Source organism: Ambystoma mexicanum, chromosome 13 (assembly GCF_040938575.1).
Source record: "Ambystoma mexicanum isolate Mex_15411 chromosome 13, UKY_AmexF1_1, whole genome shotgun sequence".
Lineage (NCBI taxonomy): Eukaryota > Metazoa > Chordata > Amphibia > Caudata > Ambystomatidae > Ambystoma > Ambystoma mexicanum.
Window position 1 is genome coordinate 17,888,941 of NC_090938.1, and position 19,332 is coordinate 17,908,272.

Sequence of the window (19,332 nt, forward strand, 5' to 3'; positions counted from 1 at the left end):
AACTTTGTTAGAATATCCCTGCTTGAGGAACATTCTTAGAATATCTCTACTTGGTAAAATTTGTTAGGATATCCCACCTTAGAGAACATTGTTATGATATCCCTGCTTAGGAACACTGCTAGGATATCCCTGCTCAGGAAACATTGATACAAATATCCATGTTTAGGGAACATTGTTAGGATATCCCTGCTTGGGGAAGGCTGTTAGAATATCCCTGTTTAGGAAACGTTGTTAGGATATCCCTGCTTAGGAAACATTATTAGGGTAGACCTGCTTGCGAACATTGTTAGGATACCCCTTCTTAGGGAACATTAATGATATCCCACCTTGGAGAACATTGTTATGAAATCCCTGCTTAGGGGACATTGTTAGGATAGCTCTGCTTGGGGAACATTGTCAGGATATCCCTGCTTAGGGAACATTGATCGAATATCCTTGCTTTGGGAACATGGTTAGGATATCCTTGCTTGGGGAACGTTGTTAGGATATCCCTGCTTAGGGAACATTAATAGGATATCCATGCTAGGAAACTTTGTTAGGATATCCCTGCTTGGGGAACATTGTTAGGATAGCCCTGCTTGGGGACCTTTGATAGGGTATCCCATCTTAGAAAACATTGTTATGATATCCCTGCTTGGGGAACATTGTCAGGATATCCTGGCTTATGAAACATTCATAGACTATCCACGTTTAGGAACATTGTTAGGATATCCAGGCTTGGGGAGCACTACTGGGAAATCCCTGATTGGGGAACGTTGTTAGGATATCCCTTCTTAGGAAACACTATTAGGATATCCCTGCTCAGCGAACATTCATGGAATGTCCCTGTTTGGGGAACCTTGTCAGGATATCCCTTCTTAGTGAACATTGCTAGGATATCCCACCTTAGAGAACATTGTTATGATCTCTCTGCTTATTTTAGGATATCCCTACTCAGGGAAACATTTTAGAGTATCCCTGCTTCGGGAACATGGTTAGGCTATCCCTCCTTGGGAAACATTGGTAGGATATCTTTCTTTAGGGAACTTTGTTACAATATCCCTGCTTTGGGAACATGGTTAGAATATCCCTGTTCAGGGAACATTGTTAGGATATTCCTGCTCAGGGAACATTGTTAGGATATCCCTGCTTAGGGAACATTGTTAGGATATCCCTACTCAGGGAACACTGTTAGGATATCCCTGCTTAGGGACCATTGTTAGGATAGCCCTACTCAGGGAACACTGTTAGAATATCCCTGCTTGGGGAACATTGTTAGGATATCACTGCTTAGGGAACATTGTTAGGGTATACCTGCATGGGGAACATTGTTAGGATATCACTGCCTAAGGGAACATTGTTAGGGTATCCCTGCTTGGGGAACATTGTTAGGATATCCCTGCTTGGGGAACATTGTTAGGATATCCCTGCTTAGGGAACATTGTTAGGATATCCCTACTCAGGGAACACTGTTAGGATATCCCTGCTTGGGGAACATTGTTAGGATATCACTGCTTAGGGAACATTGTTAGGATATCCCTGCTTGGGGAACATTGTTAGGATATCACTGCTTAGGGAACATTGTTAGGATATCCCTGCTTGGGGAACATTGTTAGGATATCACTGCTCAGGGAACATGGTTAGGATATCACTGCTCAGGGAACACTATTAGGATATCCCTGCTTGGGGAACATTGTTAGGATATCACTGCTCAGGGAACATTGTTAGGATATCCCTGCTTGGGGAACATTGTTAGGATATCACTGCTTAGGGAACATTGTTAGGATATCCCTGCTTGGGGAACATTGTTAGGATATCACTGCTTAGGGAACATTGTTAGGATATCCCTGCTTGGGTAACATTGTTAGGATATCACTTCTCAAGGAACACTGTTAGGATATCCCTGCTTGGGGAACATTGTCAGGATATCCCTGCTTGGGGAACATTGTCAGGATATCCCTGCTTGGGGAACATTGTTAGGATATCCCTGCTTGGGGAACATTGTTAGGATATCCCTGCTTAGGGAACTTTGTTAGGGTATCCCTACAGGGAACACTGTTAGGGTATCCCTGCATGGGGCACATTGTTAGGATATCCCTGCCTGGGGAACATTGTTAGGATATCCCTGCTTAGGGAACATTGTTAGGATATCCTGCCCTCCAGAACATGGTTAAGAAATCCCTCCTTGGGTAACCTTGTTATGATATCGCTGCTTGGGGACATTGTTAGAATACCCCTGCCTTAGGGAACATCAACGGGATATCGTGTAGCTTAGGGAATGGTATAATATTGCTGCTCAGGGCACGCCTATGGGATATTGCTGCTCAGTGAGCATGAATATGCTGACCACTGCTCAGGAGATCTTAGAGTATTGCTCATTTCGAGACGTTATATGTAGCCACTGGCTTAGGGATGTCCGGAGGATCTAGGCAACATCTTAGTGAGGTTTCTTAGTGTTTTGTTGTGTTTTCTTTTGCAGCAGCCCCTGGGGAACAAGCAGCTAGCCTTCCAGCAGCAGTTATTGCAAATGCAGCAACTGCAGCAGCAGCACCTGCTGAACCTGCAGCGGCAAGGCCTGGTCAGCATGGGGCCCAGTCAGGGTGCAATGGCCTTGCAGGGCCTGACGCAAGGTAAGCCTGGGGTCCTCCCCACCCTGCACATTTGTGTTCCCGTCCTTCCCCACCCATTCCATCAACATGGTCTGATCAGCACGACACATTGACCCAACAATGCCTGACCATTCACAGCCTGGCCCAAGGTAAGTCTCTGTGTGTCTACTGCCATACCCCTCCTCACCCCTCCCCTCATATATTCACCCACAAGCTGCCAGCACAGCATCAGGAGCCTTACATCTAGCACCCCCCACTTTCCAGACCACTGTCCACCTTTTCAATCTCCACAGCAACATTACTTTCTGAACGTGGGGGTGGTTGCTGGTGCAGAGTAGGTCTTGGTTTGCTTCCATGCCAGAGCCCAGACCCATGCCTCTGCAAGGCCTCATTCAAGGCAATGTCTGGGCTGACTTTCCCTCGTGTCCCTAACTTGATGCCCTTGCAACCATTCCCTTCTTGCTCTCCACTGGGACGGTGCCTGGCCGGACTAGTCAGGGATGCTAGAAAGATCTATCCGACAGCAAATTCACCCTGCTCATATCTTTACACAGAGCCTTGCTCCAGGTAGGACTGGGGGCACTGTCGCATACATGCCAAGTATAACACATTGAAGCTGTGAATCTGTGCCCTGTTCATGTCTCTAAAGTCTGAACCTTATCCTTATGTGTCCCCAAGAGACAACAGGATAGGACCCTTCTCCCCCCGACGTTTCTCTGATGCTTCCCATGCTGTTGCCTCGCCCACCCAGAGCACCCAGACTGAGCCTGAACATATCTTTCTCTCTCTGGCAGTGTGCCCCTCGGACCTCCAGCAGTTATGGAAGGAGATGACAGCAAGCCAGCCCTCAGAGGACAACACGAAGCACGAAGGACTTGACCTCACCACCAACACAACCAACTCTACCTCTTACACTACCGCCAAGATGTCCCCGTCTCTCTCTCACCTCTCGCTAAGCAATGGGCAGAGCTCGATGCTGAACCCGAGGAGGGACAGGTATGAGCACTCCTTCACTTTGAGGGCCATCAGGACTAAAGCAGAAGCCGACAGTTGGTGCCTTCCAGAAGGGGCATCAAGCCTAGCCTACGTCCCACATGGCCTCCACCAACGTGCCTGGTATTGGCATAGTTGACCTAATGCCAACTTGACCTTCTCCCGTTTCACTGCATCTTTTTGACCTCATTTGGTAGATCAAATGGTACACTTTAATTAAAAAATAGTTGTGAGGCGGGGCAAGGGAATAGGTTGGGCTGGGGGGAAGTTGGGGCATGTGGGGGTCTCCCCGCAGTAGGTGGAGTTTTAGGGGGTCTCCCTCCACTGTAGGTCAAAAAGATTTAGGTCAGGAAAATTAGGTCAGTAGGTCAAGTCTTTTAGGTCAAACAACCCATATCCAATGTGGCCACTGCAGCTCCTCTAGGCGGTGCTATCAGAGCCCCATTAATGAGCCCTCATCAGGAGTGTCCTGATAAGGGCTCATTAATCACGAACCTAGTGCAGGAATAGCCTGATCCAGTGGGAAAAGGGTGGAGAACACTCTGAGAAATGGGTCTGGGGAAGAAGGTAAATTAGAAAAGTCAGGGATATCCCCAGCCAGGAAAAGAATTTTTGAAAAAATGAACAAAACCTTTAATGGAAATAAACAAACTGTATACGTTTTGTATGAAATAATTTGGTAAAGGCTCTTGGCCAGAGTAACTTGCACATCTCTGCCCAGCCTCCTTCAAGTCTCTGGAGGGAGGAGGGTGGTGATGACCTGGCCCCTGCTTACATGTTCTTACTCCTCCCTAGCTCCTCCCACGAGGACCACTGTGGCCCTCACCCGCTGTACGGACACGGAGAATGCAAGTGGCCGGGCTGTGAGGCACTATGCGAGGACCTGGGACAGTTTGTAAAGTAAGTGGACGCTTTCCCCTCACCCTCCATTAAACTTCCTGCTCTGCTGCTCCTGGTAAGGAGCTGTGTTTGGCCCTATTCTTCTGATGGGAGCGGGCTTCTGGAGGGGCACTGCGTCACAGGGATTCAGTGCTCGCGCAGTGTGCAGCTGCCTTGATCTGCTGTGGGAGAAGGAATCGGGCAGGACACTGACACTCTGGAGCAGAGTGTGTGGCCTCTGCGGTGTGGTGGTGGCATTCTGGCAGTGTCTGAGCTCCATGGATACGGGTGCCCACTCTTTTATTTATTCTGGATACTGCCGTGGGCAGAGCCCTATCTCTACTGCACTGGGCATAGGCTTTGGGTGGATTCTAGGAGGCGGGTGGTTACAATGGTCCTTCCTCTATGGTAGAATGAGGCTAACAAGGTCTTAACCTCAGTAATCGGGGTGTATAGTGCATGGCACTGGAGTGCAAGAGAAAGTGTGGGATTCTTGCCATGGTACTGAGTGTGTGTGTCGCATGGCCTTGGGGTTGCCAAAGGTGGCAGGGTCCTCATCCAATTGAAGTGCGTGTGCATGCTGTGTTGAATTGGAAAGGTGGGCAAGGCCTCCTCTTCATAGAAGCAGGTGCATCCCCGATAAGTGGTTTTAGAGGTAGAGTGCCGGCAGAGTAGAACCACCATGTATGTTGGTGTCCAACTGCGTAGAGTCTGGCAGCTGTGGAATGAGCAAGGTCCTACTCGGTTCCCGAAGAAGCCTGCAAACCATGCACGGAGCACCACTCCTCACCAGCCTATATTTTGAATCCCTTGGACAGACCCTCAGCAAACGGAACGTCCATTTTCACCATTATACAGGTGATGCACAAATTTCTTCCAAATCTAATCCCTCTCACAGCTCCACATCTGCCCCCAAGACACAAGCCCAAATCCCCCCCTAACCCCTCCCCGGATGGCCAACGGCTACCTCAACTCAACCCTTCCAAAACGGAATACCTCTGCATCTGCCGCTCCTCTACCCCTACACAAACCCAAACTCACACCCTGGATCAAAGGAGTCCACGGCAACCCACACGTATCCCTCACTACACCTGTCAGATGCCTTTCCTTCACCCACCACATAGCTCCTGTCACCAAAACATGCAATCGACAACTACAGCTTACGAAAGACCAGACACATCCCTCCGCCTGATGACTTCTGCACCGCAGTCCAAGCACTCGATCTCTACAAGCTGGACTCCCCTGCAAGCCATGCAAACGCAGCAGCCAGACTCATCCTCCACCTGCCCAAACATTCACACATCACCCCCACTCTTGCCAAGCTCCACTGGCTCCCCATACCCCAGAGAGTTGCCTTCAAAGGACTCTGCATTGCGTTCAAAGCCATCCACCTCAAAATTCCATCTCACCTTCATGAAAAACTCAAACCCATCACCCACACAAACACCAGACAAGTCCACTCGGCCAACTCACACGCACACAAAAACAAACATGTACCCAGTGGGCAACCAGGGCATGGAACACCCTACCTTTTCACACCTGCACTGCACCCTCCATCACCACTTTCAGAAAGAGCTTCGAAACGTACCGGTTTCCGCACACATAACCCTGCCCCCTCCACTCTTTTCACTTGTCCATCCTAATCTTCCTATTTTATCCTGAAAACATGTTGTAATTTCTGGTTCACCCCCCACCTTTTCAAGCTCTGAGCCTTGTAAGGCGCTCTGAGGCCCTCTTGGTAGGGTCAGCGCGGAATACAGATTCTAATGTTAAAATAGTAGGGCCTGTGGTGGTGTTGGTGGGTGCCAGCCTCCTCGGAGCGAGCGTGCCCTGTATTGAAATGGGGTGTTTTTTGCCACCATGTACACGTGTGCTCCTTCCGAATGCTGTGCAGAGCGCGTGATCGCGCGGGCACACGCTGCGCGCTCCGGACTCATTACCACCGCTGTCTGCGCACTCTAGGTCAGACACATTTTGTCTTCACGCTTCGTCAGAGCTTTACTTAATTAGTTCATTTGCAATTAGATGTCTCTGTTGCTAAGGTTTTAGCAAAGACATCAGAGGAAAGTGATGGCCCGTGCATTTTATTCTCTCCAAAGTGAATTTTTGTGAGTGGGAAGAAGGGGAGGAGACGTAGATTTCGAGAGTGGGGGCGAGCTAGATCTGGGGCTGACAAGCCGTGGGGAGGGTGATTGTCTCCACGTGACTCTGCTCCCTATCACCCCCGTCCTTTTTCTTCCTTGTGAAGCTTGGAGGGAGCTTGTGCGCCAGGCAGGTGTTTTTCCTTCCAGACAGATGTTGCCCTCGTGTGCTAGACAGATGTTGCCCCTCGTGTGCGAGACAGAGGTTGCGCCTTGTGGATCACCTGTGTGTATCCTAGGTTGACACTGGCCCTTGGTGTGGTGTGCACTGGCCCTTGTTGTGGTGTGTATACAGTGCTAACATTGTGTCTTACATCTGCTTCTGAATGACTTAAGACACTGTCCTTGTGGCAGTGCCAGGAAAGGGGGACAGTGCACTACAAACTGTTGCAGTAAGCCGGGCTAGCACGCGTGTAGTGCAGGGTCCGAGCTGGGGCTGGGCCCCAAGCCCCCATAGGTGGCCTGAAGCTCGAGCACCCAGTTCTATGTGCCTGAGCAGACACACCAGGCTTTCTTTTGTAAGGTTCCAGCCGAGTCCAGTGCCCTCCTCTCCAACACCCTCCGTATCCTTTTAGTTCCACTGATGCTGAGAAGCCAGGGTCCCTCTCAGGCCGGTGCTGGGGTCCCCTGGGGTCCCCTGGCAATGATCTGCTTATACCACCCCTTCCCAAATCCACCCTTGGCTAGGTTTACCTCCTTGCGCCATTAACAGGTCACCTGGCACCTGGCCGTAGCTCCAAGGAGTGCCTGAAAGACGTAATCAAGGCTCCTTGGGGGCGGGAGGGTGAGGGGGGAGTTCAGGTGCGGGGGTCTTAACACAAAAAGGTGCACGGCTGTGGAGGCCCCAGGTCTGCTGCTAGAAAACCCCAGCAACACTTTAAAAATATTCACCCCAATTCCAGACAAATCCGAGCATGTGCCAGGGACTGCCGCATGCATGTGTCAGGGACTGCCGCATACATGTGCCAGGGACTGATGCATGCATGTGGCAGTATGCATGTGCCAGGGACTGACGCATGCATGTGCCAGGGACTGACGCATGCATGTGCCAGGGACTGACGCATGCATGTGGCAGTATGCATGTGCCAGGGACTGCCGCATGCATGTGCCAGGGACTGCCGCATGCATGTGCCAGGGACTGATGCATGCATGTGGCAGTATGCATGTGCCAGGGACTGCCGCATGCATGTGCCAGGGACTGATGCATGCATGTGGCAGTATGCATGTGCCAGGGACTGACGCATGCATGTGCCAGGGACTGTCGCATGCATGTGCCAGGGACTGCCGCATGCATGTGCCAGGGACTGCTGCATGCATGTGGCAGTATGCATGTGCCAGGGACTGCCACATACATGTGGCAGTATGCATATGCCAGGGACTGCTGCATGCATGTGCCAGGGACTGCTGCATGCATGTGCCAGGGACTGCCGCATGCATGTGCCAGGGACTGACGCATGCATGTGCCAGGGACTGACGCATGCATGTGGCAGTATGCATGTGCCAGGGACTGCCGCATGCATGTGCCAGGGACTGCCGCATGCATGTGCCAGGGACTGCCGCATACATGTGCCAGGGACTGCCGCATGCATGTGGCAGTATGCATGTGCCAGGGACTGCCGCATGCATGTAGCAGTATGCATGTGCCAGGGACTGCCGCATGCATGTGCCAGGGACTGCCGCATGCATGTGCGTTGCTAGGGGTGGGAGGGCAGATGCCCTCTTCCGCGCCCATTTACAACTATCCCCTTTGGCAAGGCTTGCCAGTGCCCTGCAGGATGTGTTACCCTGGTAGCCTGCCTTCCTGGGCAGGTTCCAGGTGGCATTTCCTATCGCCTATTGCACAGTAAGCTCATGGGTTATTTTCTCTGAGGCAGAAAGCCATGCAGCCGTGCTCCTGGGTTGCCAGCGAGTGTGCCCAAGACAGGCGTTGCCCACCTGAATGCACCGAGCAGGCGCTGCTCCTTGACGTGCACCATGCATGTTGCCCCAGGGAGGGCACCCCAGCCATGTGTTGTCCCTCTGTGTACTTCTCTGCGCTGGGTGTCACGCCCACTGCTGCGGCTCTGTGGCAGGCTGTGCCTCTCTGTATCATCAATGCCCACTGCCCACCCGTCTGCCACCTGGGGCATGAGCCGTCTACCTCTTCCAAGACCTGTCTTCGGAGCTCCCAGTAGCCCTGGTGGTGAAAGGTTCACAGTTACTTAAGTGGTTGTGAGCCCTGAGTTGGTGAAATTAAGAGCGCAGGGGTCTTCCCTTTCTGACACGCCAAGGCACAGTCTTTCCTGGGGGGCTGGTGGGTGGAAAATAGCTGCTGCGGCAAGTGCGCCTTCCGGCACTAAAACCGGCTTTTTGTAGCGCCACCTGCGAGCCTATCCCCACTTCAGCGCTAGGCGGACACTGGGCATTCTACTCCCATTCGGGTCACTGCTGGTAAATGTGGGCGTGGCCTGCTGCCACGGGTTTCAGTCCTGACACTGCGACACAGCCCTTCATCCGTCAGGGGCAGTACATTGGGGACCCTAAACAGGGTGACAATGACAGCAATGATTGTATCACTTACAAGTGGGGGACCCCAGCATGATTGCTATAAAATAAAACGGATTAACAGCCCGCCTCTGCTATGGAAAACACTAGCGCCTCGACTCTTCCATGCAATGGGGGCTAGCCTGGCATCTGGCGACACGGTCACGTTTTATTTCTGGCTCGCGGAAATCCTGGTGTCCTAGGGTTGCAGTGTGCTACATACAGCTGCGAATAACATGTTATGCTATATTGATGGGCGTTATGTAGAGCGCCTTCTATCACTGGAAATGTAGCGCCTCACTTCAAGACAGCAATGCCAATTAACCAACCCACTAACAACTTCACCCTCTGCATACACCTCTCATATTCTAACTAAACACAACTACAAATCTACAACACAACAATCCGCACAAACTTCACTACACTGCAACAACCAAACAAAGCACACATACACCCGCACTACAGCACACAACGTCTTACAACAGCATAACACCCCAAGCCCAGCCAAAGGAATTCCGGGCTGAGGCTGCCAACAGCACATCACTGCTCTCTTGCACTTTTCCAGCTGATCCCCACTAACTCACCCCCCTTCCCCTTTTCAGAGCTGCCAGAGCACCAGGGAACCACTCTGGTGGTGATAGTGCGCGATACAAATATCCTTTAACATTAACATTTACATTGGTATGGTCTCAACGTACTGTAGTCGAATGCGTTCGGGGAGTGGAAATGGTCCCAGAAATAAATAGTGCGTGTGTCTGGAGATAAACCGAATTTATCATTAAGGATAGTTGTATTCTAGTGCCGGAGGTGGTGCTGTGCAGTGTGTATGGGGTATGTGACATCATGTGTGCAGCTAGGCCAAATTTGCCGTGTGGGGGTAGCTGCATTGTAGTGGAGGCGGTGCTGTATTTGTGGCCATCTTTCACTGCTTTCTATCTCTGCACCCGTGATGCTTGCCCATACCTCTGCACACTGGACACTGTGGACATCTGTCACTGACTTCTATCTCTGCACCCGTGATGCTTGCCCATACCTCTGCACACTGGACACTGTGGACATCTGTCACTGACTTCTATCTCTGCACCCGTGATTCTTGCCATATCTCTGCACACTGGACACTGTGGACATCTGTGACTGACTTCTATCTCTGCATCTGTGATGCTTGCCATATCTCTGCACACTGTGGACATCTGTGACTGACTTCTATCTCTGCATCTGTGATGCTTGCCATACCTCTGCACACTGGACACTGTGGACATCTGTCACTGACTACTATCTCTGCACCCGTGATGCTTGCCCATACCTCTGCACACTGGACACTCTGGACATCTGTCACTGACTTCTATCTCTGCACCCGTGATGCTTGCCCATACCTCTGCACACTGGACACTGTGGACATCTGTCACTGACTTCTATCTCTGCACCCGTGATGCTTGCCATACCTCTGCACACTGGACACTGTGGACATCTGTCACTGACTTCTATCTCTGCACCCGTGATGCTTGCCCATACCTCTGCACACTGGACACTGTGGACATCTGTCACTGACTTCTATCTCTGCACCCGTGATGCTTGCCCATACCTCTGCACACTGGACACTGTGGACATCTGTGACTGACTTCTATCTCTGCATCTGTGATGCTTGCCATATCTCTGCACACTGGACACTGTGGACATCTGTCACTGACTTCTATCTCTGCATCTGTGATGCTTGCCATACCTCTGCACACTGGGCACTGAGACATTGTTCACTGCTTTCTATCTCTGCACCCGTGATGCTTGCCCATACCTCTGCACACTGGACACTGTGGACATCTGTGACTGACTTCTATCTCTGCATCTGTGATGCTTGCCATATCTCTGCACACTGGACACTGTGGACATCTGTCACTGACTTCTATCTCTGCATCTGTGATGCTTGCCATACCTCTGCACACTGGGCACTGAGACATTGTTCACTGCTTTCTATCTCTGCACCCGTGATGCTTGCCCATACCTCTGCACACTGGACACTGTGGACATCTGTCACTGACTTCTATCTCTGCACCCGTGATGCTTGCCCATACCTCTGCACACTGGACACTGTGGACATCTGTCACTGACTTCTATCTCTGCACCCGTGATGCTTGCCATACCTCTGCACAATGGGCACTGAGACATTGTTCACTGCTTTCTATCTCTGCACCCGTGATGCTTGCCCATACCTCTGCACACTGGACACTGTGGACATCTGTCACTGACTTCTATCTCTGCACCCGTGATGCTTGCCCATACCTCTGCAGACTGGACACTGTGGACATCTGTGACTGACTTCTATCTCTGCATCTGTGATGCTTGCCATATCTCTGCACACTGGACACAGTGGACATCTGTCACTGACTTCTATCTCTGCATCTGTGATGCTTGCCTTACCTCTGCACACTGGGCACTGAGACATTGTTCACTGCTTTCTATCTCTGCACCCGTGATGCTTGCCCATACCTCTGCAGACTGGACACTGTGGACATCTGTCACTGACTTCTATCTCTGCACCCGTGATGCTTGCCCATACCTCTGCACACTGGACACTGTGGACATCTGTCACTGACTTCTATCTCTGCATCTGTGATGCTTGCCATATCTCTGCACACTGGACACTGTGGACATCTGTCACTGACTTCTATCTCTGCATCTGTGATGCTTGCCATACCTCTGCACACTGGACACTGTGGACATCTGTCACTGACTTCTATCTCTGCACCCGTGATGCTTGCCCATACCTCTGCACACTGGACACTGTGGACATCTGTCACTGACTTCTATCTCTGCACCCGTGATGCTTGCCCATACCTCTGCACACTGGACACTGTGGACATCTGTCACTGACTTCTATCTCTGCATCTGTGATGCTTGCCATATCTCTGCACACTGGACACTGTGGACATCTGTCACTGACTTCTATCTCTGCATCTGTGATGCTTGCCATACCTCTGCACACTGGGCACTGAGACATTGTTCACTGCTTTCTATCTCTGCACCCGTGATGCTTGCCCATACCTCTGCAGACTGGACACTGTGGACATCTGTCACTGACTTCTATCTCTGCACCCGTGATGCTTGCCCATACCTCTGCACACTGTGGACATCTGTGACTGACTTCTATCTCTGCATCTGTGATGCTTGCCATATCTCTGCACACTGGACACTGTGGACATCTGTCACTGACTTCTATCTCTGCATCTGTGATGCTTGCCATACCTCTGCACACTGGACACTGTGGACATCTGTCACTGACTTCTATCTCTGCATCTGTGATGCTTGCCATACCTCTGCACACTGGGCACTGAGACATTGTTCACTGCTTTCTATCTCTGCACCCGTGATGCTTGCCCATACCTCTGCACACTGGACACTGTGGACATCTGTGACTGACTTCTATCTCTGCATCTGTGATGCTTGCCATATCCCTGCATACTGGACACTGTGGACATCTGTCACTGACTTCTATCTCTGCATCTGTGATGCTTGCCATACCTCTGCACACTGGGCACTGAGACATTGTTCACTGCTTTCTATCTCTGCACCCGTGATGCTTGCCCATACCTCTGCACACTGGACACTGTGGACATCTGTCACTGACTTCTATCTCTGCACCCGTGATGCTTGCCCATACCTCTGCACACTGGACACTGTGGACATCTGTCACTGACTTCTATCTCTGCACCCGTGATGCTTGCCATACCTCTGCACACTGGGCACTGAGACATTGTTCACTGCTTTCTATCTCTGCACCCGTGATGCTTGCCCATACCTCTGCAGACTGGACACTGTGGACATCTGTGACTGACTTCTATCTCTGCATCTGTGATGCTTGCCATATCTCTGCACACTGGACACTGTGGACATCTGTCACTGACTTCTATCTCTGCATCTGTGATGCTTGCCATACCTCTGCACACTGGGCACTGAGACATTGTTCACTGCTTTCTATCTCTGCACCCTTGATGCTTGCCCATACCTCTGCACACTGGACACTGTGGACATCTGTCACTGACTTCTATCTCTGCACCCGTGATGCTTGCCCATACCTCTGCACACTGGACACTGTGGACATCTGTCACTGACTTCTATCTCTGCACCCGTGATTCTTGCCATATCTCTGCACACTGGACACTGTGGACATCTGTGACTGACTTCTATCTCTGCATCTGTGATGCTTGCCATATCTCTGCACACTGTGGACATCTGTGACTGACTTCTATCTCTGCATCTGTGATGCTTGCCATACCTCTGCACACTGGACACTGTGGACATCTGTCACTGACTACTATCTCTGCACCCGTGATGCTTGCCCATACCTCTGCACACTGGACACTCTGGACATCTGTCACTGACTTCTATCTCTGCACCCGTGATGCTTGCCCATACCTCTGCACACTGGACACTGTGGACATCTGTCACTGACTTCTATCTCTGCACCCGTGATGCTTGCCATACCTCTGCACACTGGACACTGTGGACATCTGTCACTGACTTCTATCTCTGCACCCGTGATGCTTGCCCATACCTCTGCACACTGGACACTGTGGACATCTGTCACTGACTTCTATCTCTGCACCCGTGATGCTTGCCCATACCTCTGCACACTGGACACTGTGGACATCTGTGACTGACTTCTATCTCTGCATCTGTGATGCTTGCCATATCTCTGCACACTGGACACTGTGGACATCTGTCACTGACTTCTATCTCTGCATCTGTGATGCTTGCCATACCTCTGCACACTGGGCACTGAGACATTGTTCACTGCTTTCTATCTCTGCACCCGTGATGCTTGCCCATACCTCTGCACACTGGACACTGTGGACATCTGTGACTGACTTCTATCTCTGCATCTGTGATGCTTGCCATATCTCTGCACACTGGACACTGTGGACATCTGTCACTGACTTCTATCTCTGCATCTGTGATGCTTGCCATACCTCTGCACACTGGGCACTGAGACATTGTTCACTGCTTTCTATCTCTGCACCCGTGATGCTTGCCCATACCTCTGCACACTGGACACTGTGGACATCTGTCACTGACTTCTATCTCTGCACCCGTGATGCTTGCCCATACCTCTGCACACTGGACACTGTGGACATCTGTCACTGACTTCTATCTCTGCACCCGTGATGCTTGCCATACCTCTGCACACTGGGCACTGAGACATTGTTCACTGCTTTCTATCTCTGCACCCGTGATGCTTGCCCATACCTCTGCACACTGGACACTGTGGACATCTGTCACTGACTTCTATCTCTGCACCCGTGATGCTTGCCCATACCTCTGCAGACTGGACACTGTGGACATCTGTGACTGACTTCTATCTCTGCATCTGTGATGCTTGCCATATCTCTGCACACTGGACACAGTGGACATCTGTCACTGACTTCTATCTCTGCATCTGTGATGCTTGCCTTACCTCTGCACACTGGGCACTGAGACATTGTTCACTGCTTTCTATCTCTGCACCCGTGATGCTTGCCCATACCTCTGCAGACTGGACACTGTGGACATCTGTCACTGACTTCTATCTCTGCACCCGTGATGCTTGCCCATACCTCTGCACACTGGACACTGTGGACATCTGTCACTGACTTCTATCTCTGCATCTGTGATGCTTACCATATCTCTGCACACTGGACACTGTGGACATCTGTCACTGACTTCTATCTCTGCATCTGTGATGCTTGCCATACCTCTGCACACTGGACACTGTGGACATCTGTCACTGACTTCTATCTCTGCACCCGTGATGCTTGCCCATACCTCTGCACACTGGACACTGTGGACATCTGTCACTGACTTCTATCTCTGCACCCGTGATGCTTGCCCATACCTCTGCACACTGGACACTGTGGACATCTGTCACTGACTTCTATCTCTGCATCTGTGATGCTTGCCATATCTCTGCACACTGGACACTGTGGACATCTGTCACTGACTTCTATCTCTGCATCTGTGATGCTTGCCATACCTCTGCACACTGGGCACTGAGACATTGTTCACTGCTTTCTATCTCTGCACCCGTGATGCTTGCCCATACCTCTGCAGACTGGACACTGTGGACATCTGTCACTGACTTCTATCTCTGCACCTGTGATGCTTGCCCATACCTCTGCACACTGTGGACATCTGTGACTGACTTCTATCTCTGCATCTGTGATGCTTGCCATATCTCTGCACACTGGACACTGTGGACATCTGTCACTGACTTCTATCTCTGCATCTGTGATGCTTGCCATACCTCTGCACACTGGACACTGTGGACATCTGTCACTGACTTCTATCTCTGCATCTGTGATGCTTGCCATACCTCTGCACACTGGGCACTGAGACATTGTTCACTGCTTTCTATCTCTGCACCCGTGATGCTTGCCCATACCTCTGCACACTGGACACTGTGGACATCTGTGACTGACTTCTATCTCTGCATCTGTGATGCTTGCCATATCCCTGCATACTGGACACTGTGGACATCTGTCACTGACTTCTATCTCTGCATCTGTGATGCTTGCCATACCTCTGCACACTGGGCACTGAGACATTGTTCACTGCTTTCTATCTCTGCACCCGTGATGCTTGCCCATACCTCTGCACACTGGACACTGTGGACATCTGTCACTGACTTCTATCTCTGCACCCGTGATGCTTGCCCATACCTCTGCACACTGGACACTGTGGACATCTGTCACTGACTTCTATCTCTGCACCCGTGATGCTTGCCATACCTCTGCACACTGGGCACTGAGACATTGTTCACTGCTTTCTATCTCTGCACCCGTGATGCTTGCCCATACCTCTGCAGACTGGACACTGTGGACATCTGTGACTGACTTCTATCTCTGCATCTGTGATGCTTGCCATATCTCTGCACACTGGACACTGTGGACATCTGTCACTGACTTCTATCTCTGCATCTGTGATGCTTGCCATACCTCTGCACACTGGGCACTGAGACATTGTTCACTGCTTTCTATCTCTGCACCCTTGATGCTTGCCCATATCTCTGCCCACATCAGGCGTTGCAGCCACCTCTCCTTGCTCTTGGTCTCTGCACCCATAGCTCTCTGCATTCTGCCTATTTCTCCCCACACACCGCCTCCGCGCATGTCCTGCGGGGCACCCTGTCAGCATTGAGCCTCCCTCACCCCTGTTTTTGGTCTTCTCATCCACAGACACCTCAACAACGAGCACGCCCTCGATGACCGCAGCACGGCCCAGTGCCGCGTGCAGATGCAGGTCGTGCAGCAGCTGGAAATACAGGTGAGTCTGAGTTCGAAGGTCATGGAGCACCAGGTAAGAGATGGTGGCTTAAGAGGCGCCCCTGGAGGAGAAGGCATCGCCCAGTGTTAGATTCAAGGTTTGGCCATTAATAATTCGGACACTAGGGTGAACTGTTAGCTTATTTACTTTGGTTTAGATACATCAAATACAGTTCTTAGAATCAGGTAAGTAAAAGGGGGCATAGGACACCCCCGGCAACCTCTCTCAGGGTTTACATCTTTGCAACTGTTAAACCTAGAACATACTCATAGATAAACATTCTAAGCCCTGCATTCCATCGCAAGATTCTAGTCACTTGCACCAGATGCATGCAAAGTTAATCACAACACCCAGCACCAAGGCCCTCTCTCTGGTGCCCATGCCAGGCTGGGCGGCACCAGCAGAGCAGGAAGGACTTGAGGCCAGTAGTGAGGTGGCACTGCTCGGCAGTGCCTAGCAAGGTTAAAAGATGCATGCACGGGGCCCCCAGGGGACCAGGAAGAGCTGTGAGTCTCTGGGACGGGGCCTAGCAAGGTTAGAAGATGCATGCACGAGGCCCCCGGGGGACCTGGAAGAGCTGTGAGTCTCTGGGACGGGGCCTAGCGAGGTTAGAAGATGCCTGCACGGGGGTCCCCGGGGGACCTGGGAGAGCTGTGAGTCTCTGGGACGGGACCCAGCGAGGTTAGAAGATGCCTGCACGGGGCCCCCGGGGGACCTGGAAGAGCTGTGAGTCTCTGGGACTGGGCCTAGCGAGGTTAGAAGATGCCTGCACGGGGCCCCCGGGGGACCTGGGAGAGCTGTGAGTCTCTGGGACGGGGCCCAGCGAGGTTAGAAGATGCCTGCACGGAGGACCTGGGAGAGCTGTGAGTCTCTGGGACTGGGCCTAGCGAGGTTAAAAGATGCCTGCACGGGGCCCCCAGGGGGACCGGGAAGAGCTGTGAGTCTCTGGGACTGGGCCTAGCGAGGTTAGAAGATGCATGCACGAGGCCCCCGGGGAACCTGGAAGAGCTGTGAGTCTCTCTGGGACTGGGCCTAGCGAGGTTAGAAGATGCATGCAGGGGGTCCCCCGGGGGACCTGGAAGAGCTGTGAGTCTCTGGGACGGGGCCTAGCGAGGTTAGAAGATGCAGGCAGGGGGCCCCCGGGTGATCTCGAAGAGCTGTGAGTCTCTGGGACTGAGCCCAGCGAGGTTAGAAGATGCATGCAGGGGGTCCCCCGGGGGACCTGGAAGAGCTGTGAGTCTCTGGGACTGGGCCTAGCGAGGTTAGAAGATGCATGCACGGGGCCCCCAGGGGACCGGGAAGAGCTGTGAGTCTCTGGGACTGGGCCTAGCGAGGTTAGAAGATGCATGCAGGGGGTCCCCCGGGGGACCTGGAAGAGCTGTGAGTCTCTGGGACGGGGCCTAGCGAGGTTAGAAGATGCATGCAGGGGGCCCCCGGGTGATCTCGAAGAGCTGTGAGTCTCTGGGACTGAGCCCAGCGAGGTTAGAAGATGCATGCTTGGTGGGCCCCCAGGGGACCTGGAAGAGCTGCCGGGGTGGACTCGTGAGTCTCTGGGACTCAGGCCCTCCCGCAGGAATAACTAACGGTTAGGCTCCTATGAAGCAATTAGAAGGGTTGGGGGTCGAGGTGAGACTGTGAGTGGTGTGTGTAAAGACGAACCAGGCTGGAAGGTTAGTGTGGGGAGGGTCTGAAGAGGAAACCACTTTTCGGAGTGAAGAGGGCTCTCGGTGTGGTAACTGAGCTAGGCGCAAGAGGGCTTCAGTAGGGAGGGGTGGCGAGCCCTGGCCACCCTGGGGTGGAGATGGAAGACCCGGGCAGGAATTGGAGTGCTGTGTCGCCTCTGCCGGGGAGAGGGAGGACAGGGTCGGCCTCGGAGGATGAAAGTCTGTACAGGCCACGCGTGCTGCTGGTTGAAAGGTGCGGCCGCGGGTTGGTGGTCTGGGATCAGAACCTCTTCCCAAACACGCTCTGAAGCTCGGAGGTTTGAAAAGCAATTACTGGCGCTTAAAGAAATGCAAGTGAGAGGAGGGGGGCTGGGAGTGAGGTGTGGAGGCTGGGAGTGAGGTGTGGAGGGACGCTGCCATCCAGCGCACCAATTATAAAGTGTTCACTCCCTGCCCCTGCTGTGCTGAGCCTGGCCTAGCCGCATCGGCGGGCATATCTGTCAGGCCTAATGAGAGCAGGGCCGTGCTGGCATCCCGCGGGCACTGCCATGCTGTCTAGTGCGACACACGGCACTGCCGGCGCAGGTCCCTCTGCCACGCGGCCCACGGGGTGCACTGCCGCATTTCCCCCTTACCCTAGGGTGCCCCTAGAAAGGTGGTGGGGGTTCTGTGTTGCTCACCTTACCTGGACGACCTACGTTGATAGTAGTTCTTTATGCCCACGTCCATTTTAAGCCCTTCCCCTTCTGATTACCCCGCGGGCTCTGCCCAGTTCTGCTGTTATGGGCGCCCGAGACGGTTTCAGCTCCTGTACCATGAGGGCACCCAAAGTACCCTCTATATCTGACCTCCAGGACGGTGTACAGGCTGTCTAGTTTGTTGGCAATTCTTCTAGTTTCGCTGGGGTTGGTGCCTCCTGGCGCCCCCACTAAAGATGCGGGCATTCCCACGAGCCAAACTAGGTTTCCCAGAAAGAAGGCACGGGAGGCTGCCAAGATGGCCGGCTTTTCCTCCACAAATCTATGCTCCAGGAGTTGGTCCTGTCCGACGCCCGTGGCCAAGCGCACATGCCTGTGTGTGCCAGGGCACTAGTGTGTGTTTTCCAGAGACCTTTCACTGCGATGCATGTGGCCCCGAGTTTTCAAGAGCTTTACATTTAAAGAAATGCATGAGTGTGATGCAGCGATTGCCTCCTTCCGTCATCTACCCATAGGCTCTGGGGCGAGGCCCCCCACAGCCGCGGATCTTACTCCC

The 19,332-nt window shown here is 52.4% G+C and overlaps 1 protein-coding gene across 2 annotated transcripts in view; it reads left to right on the forward strand.

Annotated features, from left to right (window-relative positions):
* The window catches only part of FOXP4 (forkhead box P4), a 332,784-nt gene that overhangs the window by 254,561 nt on the left and 58,891 nt on the right, over positions 1 to 19,332 (forward strand). For both annotated transcript variants that reach the window (XM_069633027.1, XM_069633028.1), the window contains exons 6-9: positions 2,459 to 2,609; positions 3,383 to 3,584; positions 4,377 to 4,481; positions 16,327 to 16,414. In XM_069633027.1, the coding sequence (XP_069489128.1) occupies positions 2,459 to 2,609; positions 3,383 to 3,584; positions 4,377 to 4,481; positions 16,327 to 16,414 (546 nt within the window). The remainder of the gene's footprint in view (positions 1 to 2,458; positions 2,610 to 3,382; positions 3,585 to 4,376; positions 4,482 to 16,326; positions 16,415 to 19,332) is intronic.